The 24,482-nt window shown below is 40.3% G+C and overlaps 1 protein-coding gene across 6 annotated transcripts in view; it reads right to left on the bottom strand.

Annotated features, from left to right (window-relative positions):
- Positions 1-24,268, bottom strand: part of TAMM41 (TAM41 mitochondrial translocator assembly and maintenance homolog) — a 47,857-nt gene extending 23,589 nt beyond the window's left edge. For 4 of the 6 annotated variants that reach the window (XM_054035835.1, XM_054035836.1, XM_054035834.1 and 1 more), the window contains exons 1-5: positions 24,030-24,268; positions 22,345-22,524; positions 15,060-15,152; positions 6,793-6,943; positions 619-764 (exon numbers count right to left, since the gene is read on the bottom strand). In XM_054035835.1, the coding sequence (XP_053891810.1) occupies positions 619-764; positions 6,793-6,943; positions 15,060-15,152; positions 22,345-22,524; positions 24,030-24,167 (708 nt within the window). In that variant the 5' untranslated portion in view covers positions 24,168-24,268. Of the gene's footprint in view, positions 1-618; positions 765-6,792; positions 6,944-13,507; positions 13,557-15,059; positions 15,153-22,344; positions 22,525-24,029 lie in introns of all 6 variants that reach the window. The other 2 variants (XM_054035837.1, XM_054035838.1) reach the window with 2 other exon arrangements.
- Between the last annotated feature and the right edge of the window lie 214 nt (positions 24,269-24,482).

The following is a 24,482-nucleotide window of genomic DNA, read 5'->3' as shown; positions in this document are numbered from 1 at the left end:
CTGGTACTTTCTGCTCTGATGATACACTTTCAAGCCAAAGCGTTATTCTTGGTCATCCACTTCCTCCAGGACCTTCTCAGGCTACCTGAATTCCGGAGATGGACATCTGGAGTATGGGATGATGCCAGGACTCAGTTTGGGTTTGGTTCACTGAACTGTGTGGCTAGAACTCAAACTTCTCTGGATTCACTGAAACCTAGGCTAATTTGGTTGCAGATAGTAATACCTATAAGTTACTTATTGTCCAATTCTTTGTTGCAAACCACCTGTTTTTGGCCATCACACTCCATAATCTGTTGCTTCTGAATGGCAGTCATTAAGCCACTTGTTTTAAACCGGCCTCCTCCCCCTTGCCAAGACTCCCTCATTCAGCAGCAATACCCAATGAGAGGTTGAACGGCAGCTTACTGTGCATGAGAGCTAAACCTTGTTCTTATAGACTGGTATTTGTGCCAAGTCTGCTAATTGCTGGAAGTAGTTGAGTAACAGAAATATAATAAATGTAAACGAGAAAAAACAGAGAAATTCACACTGGCACATTGTGCAATTCCTGTTCTCTGTTTAAGTAATAAAGCAATTCCACTTGTGGGTTTAAAACGTACAATGTAAACCATTTACCTCTAGCCTTCCCAGCTGGTGCTTATACACCACTTGAGGGCACTCCTGTAATATGTTACTGTAGAGCTTCTGAAAATGGGGCACATTCGGTTTCACTATGTTTAGCACCTTTGACCTGTCTTCTCCAATTATCATTCTGAAATCACCTAAACCAAAGAAAGAAAAATAGTTAACTGACAAAAATCAGAAACAGAGAACACAAAGCCATGGAACCCACAGGGGATTAACATGGCATAGAATTAGATGCCAATCATCTGAAGCTGTTTATGCTCTGATTATTCCAAAGCCACATGCACTCCTCAATGAGGATTGTCTTCTAATAATGAAGTACTTTCCAGACACCTGCCAGCTCAAGGAGAATAGCCTAGAGATGGCATCTGGTTCACACCATACTGTGCTTCCACTAGCCCACTGTGCTGACATTTTTACTTAATTAAAAAAAACACCACACCACTAAGTCAATCCCATCTCTTTAAGATGGTTGAAAAGCCCAAATCCTTAACAAATGAAGTTCTTAGCTCTCACACGACAATCTTAACAGACAGCCAAGCGTAAAGTTATACTGAGTAGTGCTGGTGCTTTAGATCCTGAGATAAGCACTTTAAAAATACCAGAGGAAGAGAGCAAATGGTTTGCACAGAAGTCAATGGCAAGTGCATGCATGTATCTGAGGGCTGAATTTAGACCATAGTCAGCATCACATAACTAGTGTCACATTTCTCTAGGAATGAAATGCTTTGTAACGTACTTTAACACAACACAGGACTGAATATCTGTATTTTAGTATCTGTAATTTACACTTTTACTCATTTCCATCACCCCGCAATTTCCTTTTTCAATACATACTGGATAGTCAATCCATGTAGTTCCTAATCCAATCAATGGGTTTCAATGCATAGCAGACCCACTTGGCCAGCTCTGCAGCTCCTTCCCCCCCTCTTCCTGCTGCTTCTAATCATCACATCCTTCCTGTCACTTGTCCTCTCCCTCCTCCATTTACAGCAGGATACAATTTTCTCCTACTACATCCATGAGGTGCAAAGTTCTGGGCTTCTTTCTTAGCAGGCCCTGCTGCTCCACATGCCCGCTGGCCATGTGTGCCCTCTGACCCTCACACCCCACCCCCAGCTCTGCACACTGATTCATCTTTCAGCTACCATTTTTCTCTTCTATCCTCCTCTCAGAAATGAAGACACTAGTAAGTATATCATAGACATGGTAATTTTTCTACCTGTTGCATCATTTCATGCCTTTGTGATCATAACCACTAATATATATATGCTCATCCGCTCTGATCAAACATTTGCCCTGCCCCCTAGTCCCACTGCTCTTTTTCACAGGTAAGACTCTTCTGTTAAGCACGACACATCATTTCTTAGTTCTTTCTACTGCAAGACTGACATTACTTGTAATCTGGAAGTGCCTAGAGCAGTGGCTCTCAACCTTTCCAGACTACTATACCCCTTTCAGGAATCTGATTGGCCTTGTACACCTCCAAGTTTCGCCTAACGTAAAAACTACTTGCTAACAAAATCAGACATAAAAATACAGCACACTTACTGAAAAATTGCTTACTTTCTATTTTTACTATACAATTATAAAATACATAAACTGGAATATAAATATTATACTTAAATTTCAGTGTATAGTATATTGAGCAGTATAAACAAGTCATTGTCTATATGAAATTTTAGTTTGTACTGATTTCACTAGTGTTTTTTATGTAGCTTGTTGTAAAACTAGGTAGACAGCTAGATGAGTTCATGTACCCCGTGGAAGACCTCTGTGTACCCTCAGGGGTACACCTACCCTGGTTAAGAACCTCTGGCCTAAAGGGTCCAAACAGGAATAGCCTCATCATACTGCACTCAGTCTCCAAAACAACCATCCAGGAGACAGAACTCACTCTGATTTGAATTAAGGCACAGCTAATAGTATTATGTGAACAGCAACAAAATCTTGAATCAATTTTTGTTTCCCCACACTTAAGAGCTGAATACTGCAAGGCAGCAATTTAGTTTTATTATTTAGTTTAATGGATACTGTGCTCTCCTTAGCCTGTTCGCCCACAGCCTCCAAAGAAATAGTCCAAGTAAACGGCTCTAGCTGAGAGCAAAACAAAGCCCTGTCATGCCAAGCACAGCAGAACTTACAATCACTGTCTGCCCAAGATGCAGTGTGTTTCAGGGGTTTAAAAAGTACCTCCATAAAGCTCATAAACAACTTTATTAGGTAAAGAAATACAAAACATCAGTGTCAAATATACCATGTAAGATACTGGTTGTCTCAAAGGGATTGAGCAGGCGATATATAAAACTAGTTTGATCTACTGGGATTGTGAAAACAGTCAAGTTTGAGTACAATAGCAACAAAGCAAATGCTGTCCATAAACACCTCATCAACACTCACCTATTTTCTCAAACATCCCAAAATTGGAATATTACCACTTCAAATTTTGTTCAGGCAGTAAAGCCAGTTCCAAATTTTTTTAATCAAATAACTGATCTCCCACTTTTGTATTAACTGTGTCGTTACTTACGATAGACAAGATTTATCCTGACCACTTATGGTCAGTGCAAATCCCACAGCACTTTTCAGAGGAGACTCGGTCAGATGCCAACTGGGGTGATTATGTAACCCACCAGTAAGTGTGCCTAGCTAAAACACCCTTTACCATTTCACTTAGATACGGTATCCTTTTTTTACTTTGTGATGGTTCAATGCATAACACTTTTCACCCCAGAGGGCGCTGCATTTCAGTCGTGAGTGAAGTGATTCATATATAACTTGTGGAGTGCTTTGAAGTCTTTTAAATTAAAACGTCTGTTATGAATAAACTCTTCTCTATTCCATTCTTCCAAAATATTAGAAGATTGCAAAAGGGAATATAAAATTACATGAGGATTGATTGTTTTAAAAACTGATAACTGCGAACTTGAACAGGATTTCCATAATTAAAATTGCAACTACATTTTTAGAAAAAGCTTTTGATAAAAAATAAGTTGCAGAAGAATTTGATCACAAAACATAATATTTGATGAACACTACATCTCTTTAGCATCTGTCAGAATACTGACTAGATAGACCTTACACAGTGGAGAAGAGCACCAAGTGTATTTCCAGGTCTTTGAAATATTAAGAACAAAAGTACGTTGAGATAGCCCACAGTAACATAAGAACAAGCTCATGCCTTTATTACACTGCTCTACAGCCAAAATGCTTCTGAAATAAATGTAATCAAACTTTACTAATTCTGGGTCACTGAGAACGAAAATGATGCTTAAAATTGTTGATTGGCTCTAGTTTTCAAGATATGCTATTGGGTCAGCATATACGACCCTTGACTTGGGAATGGCGGAGGATAAGTGAGTTATAAAGGGAAGGGATCTCAATTTAAACCAGAAATGACTAAAATACATCTTTGACTGGATCTAGGAATAAATCTATGACTGGGTTTGGACAGTACTTGCTTTTTAGGCAAAACAATGAATGATGCAATCTGAAGCTGGTATTGCATCATACATGATATGAATTTGCATCATGTTATTCCTAGAAGTCATGGATGATGCAATCATAACGAAGCTTACATCACTCTGCTGAACAAATTGCCCTATATCAGCTCTAGAAATCATACAGTGTCATGCTCTCTTATTTGTCAGTGTTTGATTTTGCAAAGGGACACATTTCTGTTTAGCCAAAGTGAGCAGAGATGCCTCGTACTTGTGTGAACAGTGCAGATAACTTCTGCTATGTTTGTGGTGAAGTGACTTTTGCATCACAAAAGCGCAGTATAACCACTCTGAATAAGAAAGCCTATCACTTTTATTTTGGCTGCAAAATTGGAGATCAGGACAAGAGGTGGGCCCCACACATATGTTGCAATACTTGTGCAACAAATCTTCGCCAGTGGTTGAACAGGAAAAGAAAATCTATGCCTTTTGCAGTGCCAATGATTTGGAGAGAGCCAACAGATCATACCAGCAATTGTAACTTCTTCATGGTGCCTCCAGTTGGGAAAGGTGTGTCAAAGAAGAAAAAGTGGACTGTGCATTATCCAAACATGCCATCAGCTATACGCCCAGTTTCCCACGGAGAAGAACTGCCAGTTCCTGATGCACCAGAATCATTCTCACTTGAGTCAGACGAGGAAGAGGATGAAACTTCTGGTCCTGAACCATCAATGTCACAGGACCCACATTTGCTCCCATCCTCCTCCTCTGAACCACATCTCATAACACAAGGTCAACTGAATGACCTTGTCAGGGATTTGGAACTACCCAAGAGTAAGGCAGAGCTGTTGGGCTCCAGACTACAGCACTGGAATCTCCTGGCAGGTGATGTTAGGGTTTCCATGTTCCGTGACCGTCAAAAGGATCTTGTCCCATTCTTCTTCATGGAAGGTGATCTTGTAGCCTGCAACAACATCGATGGTGTGATGGCAGCCCTCAACATCGTTCACGATCCAGATGAGTGGAGACTGTTCATTGATTCATTGAAGACGAGTCTTAAAGCAGTTTTACTGCATAATGGCAATGTTTTGCCATCAATTCCAGTTGGTCATGCAGTCCATATGAAGGAAACCTATGACAACATGAAACAACTTTTGAGGTGCATAAACTATGACCAACATCAGTGGCAGCTTTGTGGCGATTTGAAGGTTGTTGCTCTTTTGCTGGGTCTGCAGACTGGATACACAAAGTACTGCTGTTTTCTCTGCGAATGGGATAGTCGTGCAAGAGATTCATTCCCACTACATCAAGAAAGATTGGCCACTCCGACAGTCATTGGAGCCTGAGAGGAAAAGTGTTCAGCATCCACCACTTGTTGAATCAAGGAAGATTTTGTTACCACCCTTACACATCAAGCTGGGTCTGATGAAGAACTTTGTCAAGGCCATTGACAAAACACAAGCAACTTTCAAGTACCTCCGTGGAAAATTTCCAAGGTTAAGTGAAGCTAAGATAAAGGAAGGTGTCTTTGTTGGTCCTCAGATTCGTGAACTTCTTCGAGATGATGCATTTGACCATGCACTGCGAGGCAAGGAAAAGACGGCATGGAAAGCCTTCCAGTTAGTGGCAATAAATTTTCTCGGAAACAACAAGACAGACAACTACAGGTTGTTGGTGGAAAAGCTCCTCAAGGCATACAAAAGCCTTGGTTGCAAGATGTCACTAAAGATACATTTTTTGCACTCTCATCTAGATTTTTTTCCACCGAACTGCGGAGCAGTGAGCGACGAGCATGGCGAGCGATTTCACCAGGACATTGCAACGATGGAGAAACGCTATCAGGGCAAATGGAGCTCATCAATGCCTGCAGACTATTGCTAGACAGTGACAAGAGATGCTCCATTTAATGAATACAAGAGACAAGCCAAGAAGCACCGAGTAGACACTGAATAGGACTAAACTATGTACAGAATAGTTTTTTGCCTTTTGTTTCATAATAAATTTTATTGATATAACCCTTTTGCTGATTTTTAAAGTGTTACATAAACAGGACAGGTGAAATATTATCATGTAAAGCAACCATAAACACATGAAAAGACCTAGGTTTACAATTTATGATTAAAACTCTACTATCTACACAATATACATAGACATAAAATGTAAAAACTTAAATATCTTCGAAACAGTAGCCAATCAGTTGTTTTAATTGTCATATTTGAATTCAGCACATCAAAATACATAATAAGTAGCACATTTTATCTCTGAAGAAGATGACTTCTCAAAAATTGTAGACCAGTGTTATCTACAGGCACAAACTAAATTCTCAAGTGTGTTTTCTAGGTCTCCTGAAACACAGCAACTGTCACTCAGCCTTACCTAAAGGGCATCCCAATATCTCCTTTGGAACTAAACGCTCATGAAGTTACTGGAGCATGAAATATTGTAGGCACAATGCAGTATGGCAGAACCTTGTTCCAATTGAAATTGATAGCAAAACTCACACTGCATTCAAATGCAGGATCAGACCTTACACAGCCTTCCTTAGCTCAACAAATGTATGATTAGTCACAGCCTCACTGAGTCACTTCTATCCTGGAGTTTACCATATATTAGACTTCCTATTATTTGTGGTATTATTATTATTATTATTTCTCAAACTATAAAATATGAAGTCCCATCAAAGACTTTTTTTCTCTCAAGAGAAGCTTTAAATACATATACTAACCACAGTAGGAGAGTCCTGCAATCTGCATATAGAGGTCTTCTTCAGAGAAACTTTCTGGCAACATGAGAAAGGCTGCTGTGACTGCACTCTTCAGATTGCTAAGTAGGGCAGCCTGCAGCTTGGCATTTTCATTCTGTGTCAGTATTTTCACCTGAAAAAAATCAAAGTATTTGGGAGCAAGATTTCATCAGGAAAATACCACTGAAGAAAGATCAAGAATTATTACTCAATCCAGTGTGTAAAAATAAACTACATTTATTTAAAATCATTCACATCATTATGATGTAATTAATTAAGCCTAGAGAGTGTTCATTTTCTATGTAGATATTCCCTTTTCAGTATTAATAGCCTATAGTTACAAGACAGTAATGAGTGAAAGCTATTAGCTCTCCTCTTGCTTCTACAGAGCTCTTTGCCTTCCCCTCTTTTAGAAACAAATCCTGGGGTTAATCAAAATAGCAATTCTGAGTGAGTGTTAAAAAGACACATCTGATGAGGAAACAAGAAGTGACAGAACACCCACTAGACTAACGTGAGAGAAAAGGAAGGAGTGAATGACATGATAAGAGTGGGGCTCTCTCCCTGGTAACCGGGAAACTCATTCTCCCTTAATCCTTAACAGGCACCCTTGCAGTTTCTTTGGTCATCTACCATATGATGGGCTAGGAAATCCATGAAGTAGAACTTTACACAAATTAGTTTCCTCTTAGGGCTTGTCTTCACTACTGGGGTAAGTCGACCTAAGTTACGCTACTCCAGCTATGTGAACAACGACAGGAGACACTCTCCAGTCAATTTCCCTTAGTCTTCTTGAAGAGCTGGAGTACCAGGGTCGACCAGAGAGAGCTCTGCCATCGATTTAGTGGATCTTCATTAGATGGAGTGATCATCAGATAGAGATTAATGGGAGAGTCACACATTCAAGCAGTATGGAACTCGGAAGTCGGGTACATCTATACACCTCTGAGAGAAGTTTGCTCTTCCAAAGCAAAGCAGCGGTCTTTCAGTTGATTTGACTTAACTATAGACCCTAACACCCTGAACAGAAAATGCATGTATTGGGACATAGGAGGCTGGTTGTTAGCAAGATAAAACAGATCTTAATACAGAACCTTATGTCAACAAAGCTACTTTGGACTATCTGAGAATAAACTGCTCCTTCAGAAGATTATTCCCTAATGAATACTTTCTTACTGTGGGTTCTTGTCCTTTGTAAACACTCCTGTTGTTTCTGTTAGGGAACGCTGAATTGCTTTGCTTATAAGAAACAGATTTTCTAACAAATGTGGGTGCTCCTGCAAAGTTACATGCATATTTGCAATGGGTGACTATGGGTACAAGTCCCACTGAAGTTAATGGGACTGTATGCTCAAGTTACTTAGGTGCTTTTGAAAATTCACCTTGTGTCCACAAAAGCTTGTCATTGGAGTGTACAATTTAGCAGCTAAGCATCTATGTGTTTATTTGCCATAACTCTGGTTTGTTTAAAGAAAAGTGGAGTTAGTAGGTGCGATTGGCACACTGTGCATTTTTGAAAACACAGGCATTATGCTATCCTTGGAACATCTTGCCCCAAATGTGGTACAAAGAAATCCAAGGCCTCCTCCACCTTAATCACCTGTTTCTAATGGAACTTCCATATGATTTAAGAGTAAAAAAGTAAGAATGAAAAAGACCAGCCAAAATCAGATTCTGTAAATGAAACTAAGAAAGGAATTGTCCAGTTACAATATTTAATGCCTTATGTAGTTAGGACGTGGACAAAGAAAGGCCTGACAAACAGATTACTATGGCTGAAACTTCACCTTAAAACAGAGCTGAAATCGATATACTATGGCAAATGTGACAGCATATGATTTTCTTATTTTCCTCTGCATTTGAAGTGTGAAGAAAAATGTAAACAATTGTTTTGAGGGTAAACTGGTTCACAGAAGTTTAAGACAAATGTTTTTTATTTACCATGCTTAATACTTTAGAGATATTGGCTTTACAAGCAAGTATTTTAGGGGATTCTTCCTCTCCCACAAACTACTGTATTTTTTCCTAGCATTAAAATTGACCTGAAAAGACAATGATGAAGTGTTAGACTACAATGGAAGAGTTGCTGGTGAGCCTAAAATGAAGCTGAAAACATTTAAAACCACAGAAGAAATTTTCTGAACACCTGCAAACTTATTGAAATGTGATCCACCAAACAACAACATGGGCTTGTCAAGGTGATAAATTAACTTACTGGCAATGCCCTGTTATCAATTTTGATCAAGCACTATGAAAACTCATACTTACCAACTCAGAAATGTATACTTTGCTCATCAACACATGAAACTTCAAAATCTTTAAAAATGAATTGGAATATTGGCCTGGGCTGTGCAGAGACTTCTCTCTCTCTCTCTCTCTCTCTCACACTCACACACACACACACACACACACACACACACACACACACACACACAAAACTTTCTTAAGTAATGGGCAGAAAATGAGATTGATTCACAGGAGCATCTCATATATAAGTTTCAAGACAAAGTTAAAGAATTTCAGGTGACCTAGTCTGAATATTTCATGTGAAGAAAAGCAGATACACTGAGAGATTAATTCAGGGTAATCCGCTGGCAGGCAGCGAGACAGTTTGTTTACATTGACCATCCACAGGCGTGGCCGCAGTTTCCAGCCAATGGGAGCTGCGGGAAGTGGCACAGGCTGCAGGTTGCCCACCTCTGGTCTAGGGCTCCTAGGTTCCACAGTACACAAATACATGTTAGGTTATCGTTTCACCTTCCAGGATCTTAGAGGGCTGAAGATTAGGTCTATTACACACAAAAGACCATGTTAACAAACCATCAAGGTTGCAAAGTCAAGTGCTCAAAAGTGAGAAAATGCAAAATGAAGGTTGAGTGTGCACCTGAAATTTGGCTCCCTTCCATGTATGCCATGATGTGCATATTATTTTTTCCACAAGACCTCTGCCTCATTCATTGCACAGAATGGGCAGTGCTCACTTAATAAGTAGCTATTCAATGTTTTGTTTTCTCCTCATTCAGTGGATGGCCCTATGCATTATTTATTCTTCTTATGTAATGTCTCCATCACTGGAGTTGTGCAACCATGGCAGCTCGTTCTGTATGATCCTCTGCCAATCTCTGTGGATGAATAGTCCTTTTGATACATACCACCCAGGATATCACATTGTCCATCCAAGGTCTTTTTCTGCCTCGGGTTCTGCCATCAACCTGCCTTTCCAGTGCCTGTAGACATATATCGCCCACTAAACTCCTTAAAATGTGCCCTACAAATTATATTTTTTTCATAAGATCCAGTGTTTGTTGAGTTCCAGTCATCCCAATGCTTTTTCGTTTTTTTCAGTCTATCCATAATATTTTTAGAACTCTTCTACACCACCATAATTTGAAGAATTGTAGTTCCTGTATTATCTATTGTTTCAGTGTCTGTGTTTCACAGTCGTGATTTACCATACACCAAATATAAGTTTTTTAGGATCAGAATTTAGTCTTCAGATTTATGTTCCTTTTGCTCTTGCTATTCTGGTGCTGACTTCGGTATCTGAACTTCCATCTTCTGTAACGATGCGGCCTAAGCAGCAATAATTTCTCACCTGCTGTACGGTTGTGCACCGTTCACTGGAATCTTACATTTTCCCAGGATCGTTGCACATTACCACAGCTTTTGTCTTGTCCACATTTAACTCTACAGCATATTCTTTGCCTTGTCAGACCTTCTTCAGAATCAGCCAACAGCACTGTCTCATCTGAATAGTGAATGTTATTCACTAACTTTCCATACACCTTAATACCTTCTTCTGTTTCTTCAATTAATTGAACACTCAGTATAAATGTTGAATAAAGCTGGTGACATTACACAATCTTGTCTCATTCCTCTTTTGAGACCTAATAAAGATCCTCAACCACAGATTAATCAAGTAAACCTGCTAATAATGGATGAAGAAGTCATGGCAGCAATAAAGAGTCCTCCATATAGAAAAGGACAAGGTTGTAATGGAATAGCAGCTGAATTGTTAAAAAGCATAGAGGATGAAGGCTTGAAAACCCTGTCAGAGGTAATGAAGACTATATGTTTGAGACAAGTGAATTGCCAGAAGACTTTACAACCTCACTGTGTAGCCTAATCCTCAAAAAGAACAATGCTAAGGATTGTAAAGAATACAGAATTATCAGCCTAATATGACATGCCTCTAAGTTACTTTTGCAAGCTGTTCAAGACCTAATGCAAGGAAAGACTAATAAGGAAATAAGCAAAAAGAAAAAAAAAACAGCTTCAAACAGAAAAGGCATGATAAACACCATTATGAACATGAAGCTAATATTAGATAGATCAACTGTTTCTGTAGAAATGCATGCTGCTTTGCTTGTTAAATCTATGAGTTGTGTTTGCTTGTTACTGTAGGTTCTCTATATATACACACACAATGACATTGCAATATATATACACACACGTAACATGAAAATGCCCAATGTCAGAATGATACTTAATGAAGCTTTTCTCTCCCCATCCATCTCTCAGAAAATTCACTGAAATGCCACTTGTTCTAAGTAACGTTATCTAGTTAGGTAGTACTGGAACTTTTTTAAAAAAAATCTAGTATAATTACTTAAAGAAAACAAGCCAGTTATGAAGAAGCTAGTATTGTGTTTATCTGTTTCTTCAACATACGGCTAAATGGGAACTTGGCTAAACAACACTATATGTTGTGTTCAGAGTGAAAAGCCAATAAAGTCTTGAGCTACAGCCAAAGAGGCCTGGGAAAGAGAGTCAGCATTTCTAAATAGCCATTTGTACCTTATTGGAGATGTCCTTATTTGAACTTAATGGATATCATTAACACTACAGTAAGAACATTCAGTTGAGGCCAACTTCTTATTTGTAAGAAAAAATACTTGTAGCAAGAGTCAAGCCAAAAAAGATTCAAGCCACAGCAAATGCTTCTGAACACAGATATGAAAAGGTTGGGTAGTTCTGAATCAGTACAGGCAACATCCTTACAGCACAACACTAGAAACATGTTATTCTTTTGTAAAATTTCTCCCATCTACGAGAGAGGGGATGGGGAATTCCATAAAAATAGTTTAAGTCAAGATTAATATGCCACAAGCCATGTGTCCAGAGAACTTGCTTTTGACATGCTACTTTGCATCCAATGCTGATCTTGTAATGTAAACACTCCAGGTTACTGTATCACCAACAAATTTAGAAGTCAAAAGAGCATCCTTATTATACAGGTTTACAGATAAAACAAAATTTCCCTACAGTTGTTTTTAAAAGTTTGTATCAAAAGATCAACAGCAGAAGTGAAACTGTGACCAATAAGAACAACCTAAAATGTGAAGCCTACAAAGAGTCTGAACAAAGGTTTTTGCTTGGAACTTCTCTAAGTAACATTGCATAAAAATTCCTCGTTCCTATTAAGTAGCATATAACCTTGCAGATTTTAGTTCTGGACGGGTATGAAAAGCAAAGATGGTTTGAGGCTTCAATGAGTATAGCTCAAACTTGAGCAAAAGAGCAAATCCTGCAGTCCTTACTCAGCCAGAACTTCCAATAGCTTAATGGGAAGGACTCACACCAATAATTTCTTCCACCTATCAAGCATATATGCTTGAAAGGCTATTTCTCATGGAAGGGCCTAAACATCAAGTGTCTAACATCATTGTGATGATTGGTGGGGGAGGTACAAATTTATCCTAATTGCAAGTTCAGCTGTAAAAAAGTGAAAGTTCCAAAATGTCACAATAGCCTATACACAAAAAATGGTGATGGGAGAAGGTACGAAAGGGAGACAAAAAGACTGAATTAGTTCAAAAAGGCCTACTGATATAACTCAAGGACGGTGTTAACATCATGCCTGGTAAACAAGAGAAGCGAGAGACTGGAAATCAGTGAATCAAAATTAATGTGTCAGAAATTAGGCCTAATTGGTGTATAAAATAATGAGGGGATGGCCTATTCCACCCATCACTCCCATTTGGGGTCCTCAAAGAGAGACGGGGGAGAGGGGGGAAAGCTGGCTACCACAATGATGGCTGACTGAAAGAAGGGGAAGGAATGACCTTCATTATCACGACTGCCACCCCCACCATCTCCTAGGACCCTAGGATCCAGTGTGACAATATTGTGCCTTCGTCATCCTGATCCTAAGACATGTTCTGAGCAGACCGGGCCAAGAGAGGACCCAGTTGACCATATCTACTGGCTCCATCTAAATCCCAACCACCACCCAGGATGTGAGGCTGTCACAATCCCTACACCACATATGTTTTTTCCTTCCCCACTTTAATTTTCTCTTTTTCCTTATTTCTCTCTTCTGCCTTCTGTTTAAAAAGAGTCTGGCTAAGCCAGTCAAGACTGTATATTTTGCTGTACACCTGTGACAAAAAAGAGGCAGCTAAAAGCAATGCCCTAAACAGCACAATGCTAGTGCAAGTTTGCCAGGTCACAGAGTGGCTGATAAGACCATGTACTGTGCCAGTGTTTTTCCAGCAGTGATGCCACAAATGAGAGTCAACACCAGAGACAGAGGCTGCATTTTTAATATTTGCTGTTCTTTTCTCCCCCCTCGTGTGCATGTCTTTTGTCTTCCAGAAAATACTATAATGGCAGCAGCAACAACAGCTCTAGCCCATCTCAACTACGTTCTTCTCTTTTCCCCCAAAACAACAGTTAATACTATTTTTAATATTACCTAAAAGACTGTCAAAAAACGGGGGTTTCTTTCCAAAAACTCTCTTCTGCTAAAGGAAAAGGGAACAAGAGAGGTTGTTAAAATGAAAGGCTTACTTAATATTTTATATTTCAAATATTTGAACAGTTTTTCTTTCTTTATCTTCAATAAAAAAATGTAAAAGGATATTTAATGTTGTGTTTGCCATGGTACTAAGCAGGCTGAGGTGACTGTATACCAAACCCCGAACCTTCTTTTAAACTGCTTAATGTTGGACAGTGACAGGGTCATGCTAACACCTTTGACTCTTCGGTATCTACATTCCATCTAAATTAATACAACTGCGCCTTCCACTATGAGTGTACAACTCCCACTGAAGTTAAGAGGGGATGCAGAAAGTGAGGCTTGCACATGATAGAAAGGCAGCATATCTCAAAAGCCGTAGCAAAAATAAATCAAAATGAAAAAAAAAAAAAAAATTTTTTTTTTTTTTTTTGATACTTGAGGTCATTTGGAAATTGAGAGTTCTCCTTTCAGATGTTTTTTTCAATGTACTACGTGTCTGGAGATTCAAACTATGCTTAAGTATATATTCCAGCATATTACATGGAAGACTCCTTACCTCACTCAGTAATTTAAGCAAAAAGGAGAGGAGGAATTCAGCAACTGAGCTGAAATATTCCCCTTTAATTGCTACCTTAAAACTGATTTTTTGTATTAATATTATAATCAGCTCCCTATATTAGAAGTTTTCTCCCATTTAACTTATATCTGCTGCCATCTAGAGGTCTGAAAGAACATTTGAAGCATACAGTCATTTAAAAGTTTCAGAGTGGTAGCCATGTTAGTCTGTATCAGCAAAAACAACGAGGAGTCCTTGTGGCACCTTAGAGACAAACCAATTTATTTGGGCATAAGCTTTCGTGGGCCCACGAAAGCTTATGCCCAAATAAATTAGTTAGTCTCTAAGGTGCCACAAGGACTCCTCGTTTAAAAGTGTGTATCAAACTTTTCATGACACGGACCTGAAGACAGACTATCCAAGCATCTCCGATGCATCAGTTTTTATCACTGAACGAAGGTATTATAAGACGACAATGAACTAGATAACACCTGTACAACAAAGCAGCTTTCATACTGAAAGATATCAAAGTGCTTAACGTTTTTTAAACTAAACTAATAATTTCAGCTACTCCTGAAATGGATCAGTCCCTGGGTAGAAACGTGGCAGCTTTTTAACAGTACACAATCCTACATAACAGTTCAGATTAGGAATACCGTATCTATATAAATAGAATTCAGTTACTCAAAATGTAATGTGCTCAAGAGACTCGGGTTAATATCCCTAGTTTTAGATTAAATGATATGGGACACTGAATACTCTCTTTTACTCCCTATCTAAAGACTGGACTTCTAGTGGAACTGGTTCCTTGCAGGAACATTTGCTCAGTAGTGGCTCAAAGAGCCTGACCAACTGAAATCATCTACTTTCTGCCTCATTTGATCATCTTCCATCTCTGTAGTTTCCTGTGTTTCAAAGACACAAGCCACCTGAACAGAATAAGATACTTACCGGCTTTTGCAGACGTCCGGCAACATAGAGAGTTTTCCAGTGAAACAGGTCTTCAATCAGGGCATCGGTGCCAATTATGCCATATTTTATCATCTGAAAAAACAAAACAGAGGGTCTCACACAATTATTTGTTACACACTGGCTGCATTAGGTAAAAATGTCTGGTAAAAAAGTCTTAGTCATAGAAATGTAAATCTCTTAAGAAAAATGTAAACACAAATATTAACGGTTTACTGGTTAGAGAACTAAACGAAAATATCACACTAACAATTGCCAACCCTACAGGACTGTCCTGGAGTTTCCAGGAATTAAAGATTAATCTTTAATTAATGATTGTCATGTGATGAAACCTTCAGGAACACATTCAACCAGAGTTGGCAACCTTTGTAGAACTCTACCTTCCAAGGCATCTAAAATGTATGAAGTTTTCTTTCCAGTGGATCCTAACAACAACACAAAAAGACCCTTTACTGACACTCCAGACAATGCACTGAATGGGCATGGACATCACACTACTTTCTCTCACTCAGATGGTCTCTTCAAATCATGGTTGAGATACATTGCTCAGTCATATTTAAACATGCTATTTATTCTGTGATTCTGCAAATAACTCATTTGACTCTTTCATTACATTTATGTACAGTACCTAGCACAACAAGACCCTAATCCCTGAAGGAGATGTCTAGTTGCTACTGCAATGCAAATAAATGGATTATTACAAAAGTGCCTTTTATTTCAGCAGCAATTCCTCTGATAAGAATCAAAATCCTCTAATAAGAATTCAATCCAACTGATTTATTTTAAGTCTTGCATTTATGCTTTCATTTTTACCCAACTGCTTTTTCCTTAGGACAGTACTTAGGGAAGGAAAGACAGCCATGTGGTTACAATATAAGACTGGGAGTCAGGAAACGTGAGCTCCGCGCCCACCTTTGTAATACGAGAATGATGTTCACTTCAGAGGAGGACTCATAATTTACTAGTGTTTTTAAAGAACTCTGAGATTCTTCAATGGAAGCTGCTATTCAAGTATTAGCAACAAGAAATTAAACCAATCAAGTTCCATTTATTGCTGTATGCATCTGCAATTTAGGGTTCCCATACACTGGTCCTGTGATTTATTTCGTTTTGAAGGATTCTACCAAATGCAAGGTATTTCCTATTGTTAAAATTGTTGTTTCCCAGCTGAAACTGGCACTCTCTCAAATCTACCAAATATTAAGTGAGGCTGTTACATATAAATACAGATATTTGCATATTCCAGAAACAAACACTTCATTAAAAAAAACAATCATTAAGATTGCCAAGTGACCACACTGACATTTCAATACCTGCCACATTTATACAACCCAAGCAAGGAAATAAATGTGATATATAGGCACTGTAAGCTTTATTATGACCAAGGCAATGGCATAACTAGGGACAGAGTTCCACTACCCCACAAGGAGCACCTGGAAGGATGGTGATACACCAAGCCCAGGGGGATGATGCAAGCTGCACTATTCATGCTAAGCCTGCTGGATGGGAGGTATAATGCAGGGAGGAAAACCTGCTTCCTTGCCACAACACTGAAGATGTGATTTTACCAGGCAGATAAAAGGACTCAAAGAAAGATCAAACACCTGCAAACATGTGACGAGAACTAATTTTGATAATGATCTCTAAAGGCCTTTACTCATTTTAAACAAAGTTTTCAGTAAACATTTCAGTTGCAAGGACACCTAGAACTGTGAAAGCCTGGTAATTTATCCTTTTTCACAGTTAAAAGAGGAAATCAAAATGAGACTTCAATTGGGATTTGATGCTATCTTAACACAGCACAAACCAGCAGAACCAAGACTGGATATGCTGGTTCTTCAGCTGAAGACTACAGGCCTCTGCTGCTTAAACTCATAGGGGTATTTCTAGCTGGCAGCAAACCAATGTTCTTAATTACAAATAGTCAATAAAAAGCAACCCTCTCACACAGACATAAAATTTAGACTGGAAACAAAGTGCAAATTTTTAACAATGAGGGTAATTGACCATTGGAACAATTTACCAAGGGTTGTGGTGGATTCTCCATCACTGGCAATTTCTGAATCAATAATGCACGTTTTTCTAAAAGACATGCTCTAACACAAACAGGAATTAATTCAGGAAAGTCCTGTGGCCTGCGTTATACAGGAGGTCAGACAAGATTATGACAGTGGCCCCTTCTGTCTTTATAATCTAAGAATAAAACCTCTTGTTTACCCCCAACACATTTTATGAAGATTCCCATCAGTGCTAACCCCAGTTCGACTGCTCTGATGGATGTCTCATAGTGAGACTTTGGGGGCTTCAGAGGTTTATGCCAACTTTTCAGTTAAAGCTTCTTCTCCCATCGTAATATAAATAATGTTGGAATAAAAGAACAGAATGTAAAGGTTGCCATCTTCTAATATGCTGAATTACTTTGTTCAAGTTTTCAAAAGGTTTTAATCTATTTTATTTCTCAGTGCTTTGCATGTTTTCACACAGAAGCTAGATGATGCCTATCTAGCATAACCGAGTACTACACATCCAAAAGTTGCTATCATTCTTATTCTTCACTTCCTATACAACAAGGTACTATAAAACTTCCTAGAATCTTGCTAATGCAGGCAATAGACTGGCTTTTCTAGAATGAGCTAGGGAAGGGCCTCTGTTGAACTCATTAATTCTGAAAGTGCAAGAAGTGGATTCCAAGCCTCACAGGAATTTACCATCATTCCAAGGTACCAGATACAGAAGTTCAGGGGAAGGGAAATGGATAAAAATAAGCAACATATCACTACTCAATTTTTATTAAGTTGGGCTCTGAACGCTGAGGCTGGTACAATAATGCCAAAAGAAGGCTTAGGCTAAACATCCCACAACTCATGGGGTGCAGTTTGATTTCTACCATCATCCATCAACATTAAACCTCTTCAGCAAATTGGCGATGACATATACACCGGGAAGGGAGGGAGCGGAAGGCACCTTAATGAGAGCAGACAACCCCACTGAAAAAGAAAACACTAGCAGATAGCAGAGAGAGTGAGCAATATATAGGAAGACAGAAGAGATCATATGGAGCCCCTTACTTTTTCAAAGCACTGTCAAACATTAACCAATTAATTTGCACAACATCCTTGTGACTGTCCCCATTTTACAGATAAGGAAACTGAGGTACCAGAATAAGTATCTTACTGAAGGTTACTATCTCTAATAGGTTGGGCGAGCAGTGGAAGCAAGCAAGAACGTTAGATAAAATAAGTTATGACAGGACTGGACTGTCTACCAGAGAAGCTTTATATTCAAACTTCTCAATTCACACTCTCCCCATGGAACCTACTGGTAGCAGCATTACCTAGAATGGGAAAATCCATTAGAACTCTAAAAGCAAAACAGAAATTGGCTGAAGGCCTTTTCTTCAAAAATCACCCATCATTTCTAGACCAAGTGGACTGAGAAGATAGACAATATGCTGTTAACATGTCCTTTCTAGAATCAAAATTAAAACAAATTAACTCTATGATCAATAACACTGAAGCAAAACTAAATTATATATTATATATTCAAAATAAACCTAGCGCAGATACACTTGACCCTTAAGAAAACTGAGTGATAAATTACAGAATAGTAAATTACAAAAATTAGTGCCAATAAAATGGTGACTCAAATTGCTGCAAAACAATTGTCAATACTTAATTCTCTTGTAGCTATATTGTTTTGTTGATGACGGCTATATTCTTGTGACATGGCAATATTCTGATCCCAATATGTTTTCAAGTTTTTTAAGTAACTAGAACAGTTTCAAATGTCAATGTACTCTCAGTTCAAAAGCATGTTCATAAAAGTTCTATCAACAGATAGAACAGTACAGCAACTCCTCCCTCTTAACATTGTTTCGAAGTTACATCGCTGCTCCATTAGGGAAAATACTCGTTTAAAGTTGTGCAATGCTCCTTTATAACATTGTTTGGCTGACTTTACAAGGGAGCATTGCACAAGTTCCTCTTCTCCGCCTCCTCCCCCTCCCAGTGCTTCCCCCATCGCCAAAGAGCTGTTTGGCAGTGCTTAGGACTTTCTGGGCGGGAGAGAGGGAGGGAGGGAGCGAGCGGGGAAGCTGCCCCCCCCCGCCCCGGCAGGCAGGGCCACCCGGAACACAGGGGCTTTAGGGGCGGCAGGGCCCTGGGCTAAGGGGGCCCCGGGGCAAGGCCTGCAGCTCTAAAGCCCCTTTCAGAATCCACCCCTGCGAGCACGGGCCAGAGGACTCAGGAGGAGCAGGGGTAGCCGCACAGCCAGCGGCCGGAGACAAGCGGCGCTTTCCCCTTCAAAGCGGGCCAGAGAGAAGTGGCGCTTTGAAGGGGAATGTGCCGCTTCTCTCCGGCCGCTGGCTGCACGGCTGTCCCTGCTCCTCCTGAGTCCTCTGGCCCATGCTCTAAAGGGGCTTTAGAGATGCAAGCCAGGGCCCCGGGGCCCCCTTAGCCCAGGGGCCCCTAAAACCCCTGCATTCTGGGTGGCCCTGCCTGCCGGAGGGGGAGGGATGACACGGCTCCAAGAATCGCGGCTCCCAGAATTGCGGCCATGGGGGCAGCGTCGCGCTGCGCAGAGCCACCTGCACCAAACAGGAGTGCTCCAGGTAAGTGCTCTGCACCTCCTGCCTGCCCCAGCCCTGAGCCTCCTCCCGCACCCCCACCCTGAGTGCCCTCCCACACCCTAACTCCCTCCCAGACCCCGCACCCCACCCTGAGTGCCCTCCCACACCCTAACTCCCTTCCAGACCCTGTACCCCCAGCCCTGAGCCCCAGGGGTAAGCCAGGGGGACCTCCCTACCACAGTACAGTACAGTATATAATGCCTTTTGTCTGCCCCCCAAAAATTTCCTTGGAACCTAACCCCCCGCATTTACATTAAATCTTATGGGAAAACTGGATTTGTTTAACATTATTTCACTTAAAGTTGCCTTTTTCAGGAACATAACTACAACGTTAAGAGAGGAGTTACTGTACTGATCTTAGTACTAAGTGATTAGAAGAGTTATACACTTAATTGGCAACATTTTGTACAAAGTGGCAAAGCAGTATGAAAACCTCTTGGTATTCGACAGTGACATTAATGATGATGAACTCTTTCAGTACTCATGTAAACGTAATGGACAGTTCCAATGGAATTTCATAGTATTAAAGAATTTCATAGTAGTCAGTATTAATCAATGCCTACTTAGCATGAAGTAACATCACAAAATGAAGCCTTCACAGTAAATTATACACCAAGATTTAAAGTATTTCATTAAAAACTCTACCGCCCAATTCTGCATGAATTGAGTTCATGCAATCCTAATCTACCAGAGAAGGCAATTTCAGCTGCTTCTCATAACAGTTTTTTCAAATTCAATTATCGCTTGAATATTTTAATTCAGCTATACATGATCTGACTGTGTTTTATGTAAGGGTATCCTGCATGTATGTTTTAAAGAGCTAACTCAATACAGAACAGATTAATTTTACAATTCTCCTCCATTACCCCATTAAGCCTAGAAAACCACGATGAAGAATGAAGCTCACATTTTGGTCAGTGTCTTTTTTTAATTATATGACATTATTTAATGGAAAAGCTCTAAAGAGGTTAATAGAGAAACGGTGAATTCCATAGGGTTCCAAAGAAACTACACCAAAAACCTAAAGTTTAACAGGAAATTGTGATGGGATCCCTACCTCTGCATGATAGATTTGTATAAGGATTTTATAGAATGGTTATTATTTTCTACTAAGTGCCATAAGTTTTGAAAAAACTTGACTAGTGCACACACTGGATGGCATGATATTTGAGATAGATCAGAGTGCATGGCAGAATGTCACAGCAGAACACGAACTATGTTCTGCAACTTTGGGAGGCTTAAAACAGAACAACAACAATGATAATTTTTGGACCAAGTTATGTGCAGAATACTCCCCACCAATTTTTGCTATTTGGGGTACTCAATATAAAATCCTATAAGAGTTGGGGGGTCAATTTCAATAGTTAGAAGGATTCACTCTGAAGAGTTTGTTTCCTGTCAATCATAAGTTAAAGTAAAGCTGCCTAAATAATGTAACAGACAGCAGATTTCTGTACATCCCAGGATTCCAATGATTACTAACAGGGTTAACTCCAGAACCATTCTTAACAGACCATGCATGAACAGAATGGAGACCGTCCAAAAGCTGTCATCATCACACAAATTGAAGGGAAAAGCAAGAGTGATGGGTAGAAGTCATAACAGAAGTCTTTATAGCAAAGATGCTGCTCCTGCTCCCCTCAAAGTCAAGTTAAAAAAAAACTTTACTTCAAGAGGACCAAGATCGGGCCCATAATTCATACCTCCAAGTGACTTACACACATGAAATACATTAAAGAGGGCCTCTCTTTCCACCTCCAAATCAGTGAGGTGGTTTTTTTGGTGAATGACTAGTCACTTATACCATGCTCACCCTGGTACCCCAAGCCTGAAATTCCTTAGCAAGGTAGTTTTTCCTGTGTTCTTCATTTCATTTCCTGCTTTTGGTGAAGAGATGGAATGTGATTTTCTTGTCATTACCACAAGCTGAGAACAACTTGAAACAGCACTGAGGAGGTGGAAAGGCACAAACACACACACATCAACACTACCTGTTTAGACACAGATGTTGGAGTATGACTAGGCAGAATAAATACTACACTACAGGCACATGATTTATTAATTACACCCAGTGTTAATATGAGAGGGAATCAGAGGTTAAATAAGACAGATGTCAATTACGTCATGTCCCATATTTGAATGGACATCAAAATAAAAACAATCCACTCTGCTCTGTGAACTGGACAATCTCTGAATCTAGATCTCAGTTTTCCCATTTGTAAAACGGTGACAATACTTGCCTCCTTCCCACATTGAAGGCTGTAATGTGTTTAGAATTATTGCTGAGAAAAAGAATACAAGTTCAGCTATTATTGTGAAAGTGCTTTACTTTAACTGCTGAGTGTAATTGTTGCTTTTATTGAGCACAATGTCGTCTCCTGTATTGCTTTCTAGGATTTAACACATTACTTTGTAAAACAGCTTGAGACACTGAATATTAAAGATGCTATGAAGCAATTAAATAAAAGCTTCAGTTCTAAAGTATCAGTCAAGGATCAGCTACTATCATAGTAGTACTGTAACATAAATGCAAACTGCAATTTGTATTTCCTGAACAGATTCTACCCTAGGCTAGTAATTCCAATATTCTAGATGTAAACATTTGATCTATACAAATTAGTCACAACCTATTGTACTTACCCTACCATTACATTGCACTAAAGTATTGTAGTAAATCCCTGCTCCACAGCTCTGTATATTACTGATTTGCTTTGGCCCAAAAAGTTTTAGGAAGGAATAATGACTCCTATTCTTTAACAGGTTCATCATATGCCAAGTCACAGAATCATCTACAGCAAACACGAAGTCCAGCATATTGTGCTACAAGGTAAACAGAAAAAAAGACACTGTTACATATAGTTTAGGAAACAAGCAATATTCACTCTAAGATTCTACTGATCTTCACATAATGCCCAGCGATGATAATAGGAGACATCACCACACAGCCAGGACATAACCAACCCATAACTGATTTTTTTAAAAAGCAAATAAATTCATGTCCAACACATTTCTATATAAGACACATCTTTGCATGAGAATCTAATATAATTTTTTCATTTGGAGTTCTCAATGCTTGGAAAATTACGCACAAACCCCAACTCTCAGTAGACTTTTTTTTTTTTTAAAAGACCTGATATAGTGAGAAATTCAAACTTTACCTGTAATCAGTTGGTTCTGACAACAAAAGATTTGTGATGAAATAACAGTTTGAACTGAACTCCAAACCTAAGAGACTTGTTATCTAAACACAACATAGACTAGCTAGTTCAGAACAGTTTTAGTTATTATATAACTAGTTATTATATGTAACATTTTGAGATATGCTGAAAGTTCTTGAGGAATGACTCTCTGCATGCCTTGCCATTTCTGGACTGGTCTGAGGTGCTCAGCTTATCAGTGACTGAACAGAGTTGGTACAGAGTTGAACAGACTGTTGTTAAATCTTCCAAGTTATTCTCCCTTCCTCATGTTTGTGGAGAACAATCTTAAAAATGTAAAATTCTTATTTTTCTTTCTTTGCATCTTGTGGTGAGGAACAAGAAGAGGGAGACATTTGGATTGATCTAGTTTGCTTGAAAAATAAAACACAGTGAAAAGGCAAGCTATGCCCGTGCATGAAATCATGCAGTTTCGCCAATTTAAAAGAAAATAAAAGCTTCTGGCACTCAGATATTTAAGGTCGCCCCGAGCATAAGACTGTGTCCCTGACGACGTTTGCTAACCCACTGAAGGGCCTAACCTCTATGAATTTATCCAGTTTTTTTAAACACAGTTTTACTTTTGGCCATCACAACATCCCCAAGGCAATGAGTTCCACAAGTTAGTTGTTCACGGTGTAAAAAAAGTGCTTCCTTTTGTTTGTATTAAACCTGCTGCCTATTAATTTGTGTGACCCATGATTTTTGTATTGTAGGGAAATAACCCTTCTCGATTCATTTTTTCCACACTTTTCAGCTCAGAAAAAGAGACAACTGAGGGAACTACCTCTCTGGGTGCATTCCAGGGGATACAAATCTGTTAAGGGCAATGCACCTGCCTGGCCCCCAGGTGTGCACGGGGGGGGGGAGGGGTTAACAACCCACAGCCAGGCAATACCCCCCGCCCCCGGTGCACTCTGGAGATGATAACCCATGGCCGGGCAATGCCCCCCTCACGGTGACAACCCATCGCCAGGCAATGCCCCCCTCTCCTCCCCGGTGCACTGTGGGTGTGATAACCCGTAGCCGGGCAATGCTCCCCCCCCCCCCGACGGTGCACTGGGGGGGGTGAAAACCCGTAGCCAGGGCAGTGCCCTGTCCGGCCCCCGGCTGCACATTCCCGCTTACCACGCTCTGGCTGGGGGCGGCCCCCGCCTGTCGGAAGACCCCGGACCCATAGGCGAAGGCCAGGCTGAGCTCCTGAGGGAAGTGAGCCAGGATCCTCCGGAACTGCACCCCCGAGCCGGGCAGCGCCGGCAGCGCCATGAGCGCGGGGCCCGGCAGCAACTGGCGCCTACGCGCTGCATGCGGGGGCTGCCGGGCGGAGCGCGGCGCGGCCCCGGCCCAGCCGACAGCGGCTGACAGGAGACGACGGCGCAAAGCAGCTAGAGAGGCCGGCGCCGCTCGGGGAGGCCAGCCAGGTCCACAGCGCCCCCAGCGACGGCCTGGGTCGCAGGAGCCGCTGGTGCTTGGACCGCTGTGGTGCCTTTTTCCCTTCACCCCATAACCCCAGTGTCCCTGCTCTGCTCTCCCCAACCGAGGGGCCCTGCGCCCGACAAGTCCCCACTCACAGTCCCTACA

This window comes from Malaclemys terrapin, chromosome 7 (assembly GCF_027887155.1).
Source record: "Malaclemys terrapin pileata isolate rMalTer1 chromosome 7, rMalTer1.hap1, whole genome shotgun sequence".
Classification (NCBI taxonomy): Eukaryota; Metazoa; Chordata; order Testudines; family Emydidae; genus Malaclemys; species Malaclemys terrapin.
This window is presented reverse-complemented; position numbering and strand designations above follow the sequence as displayed.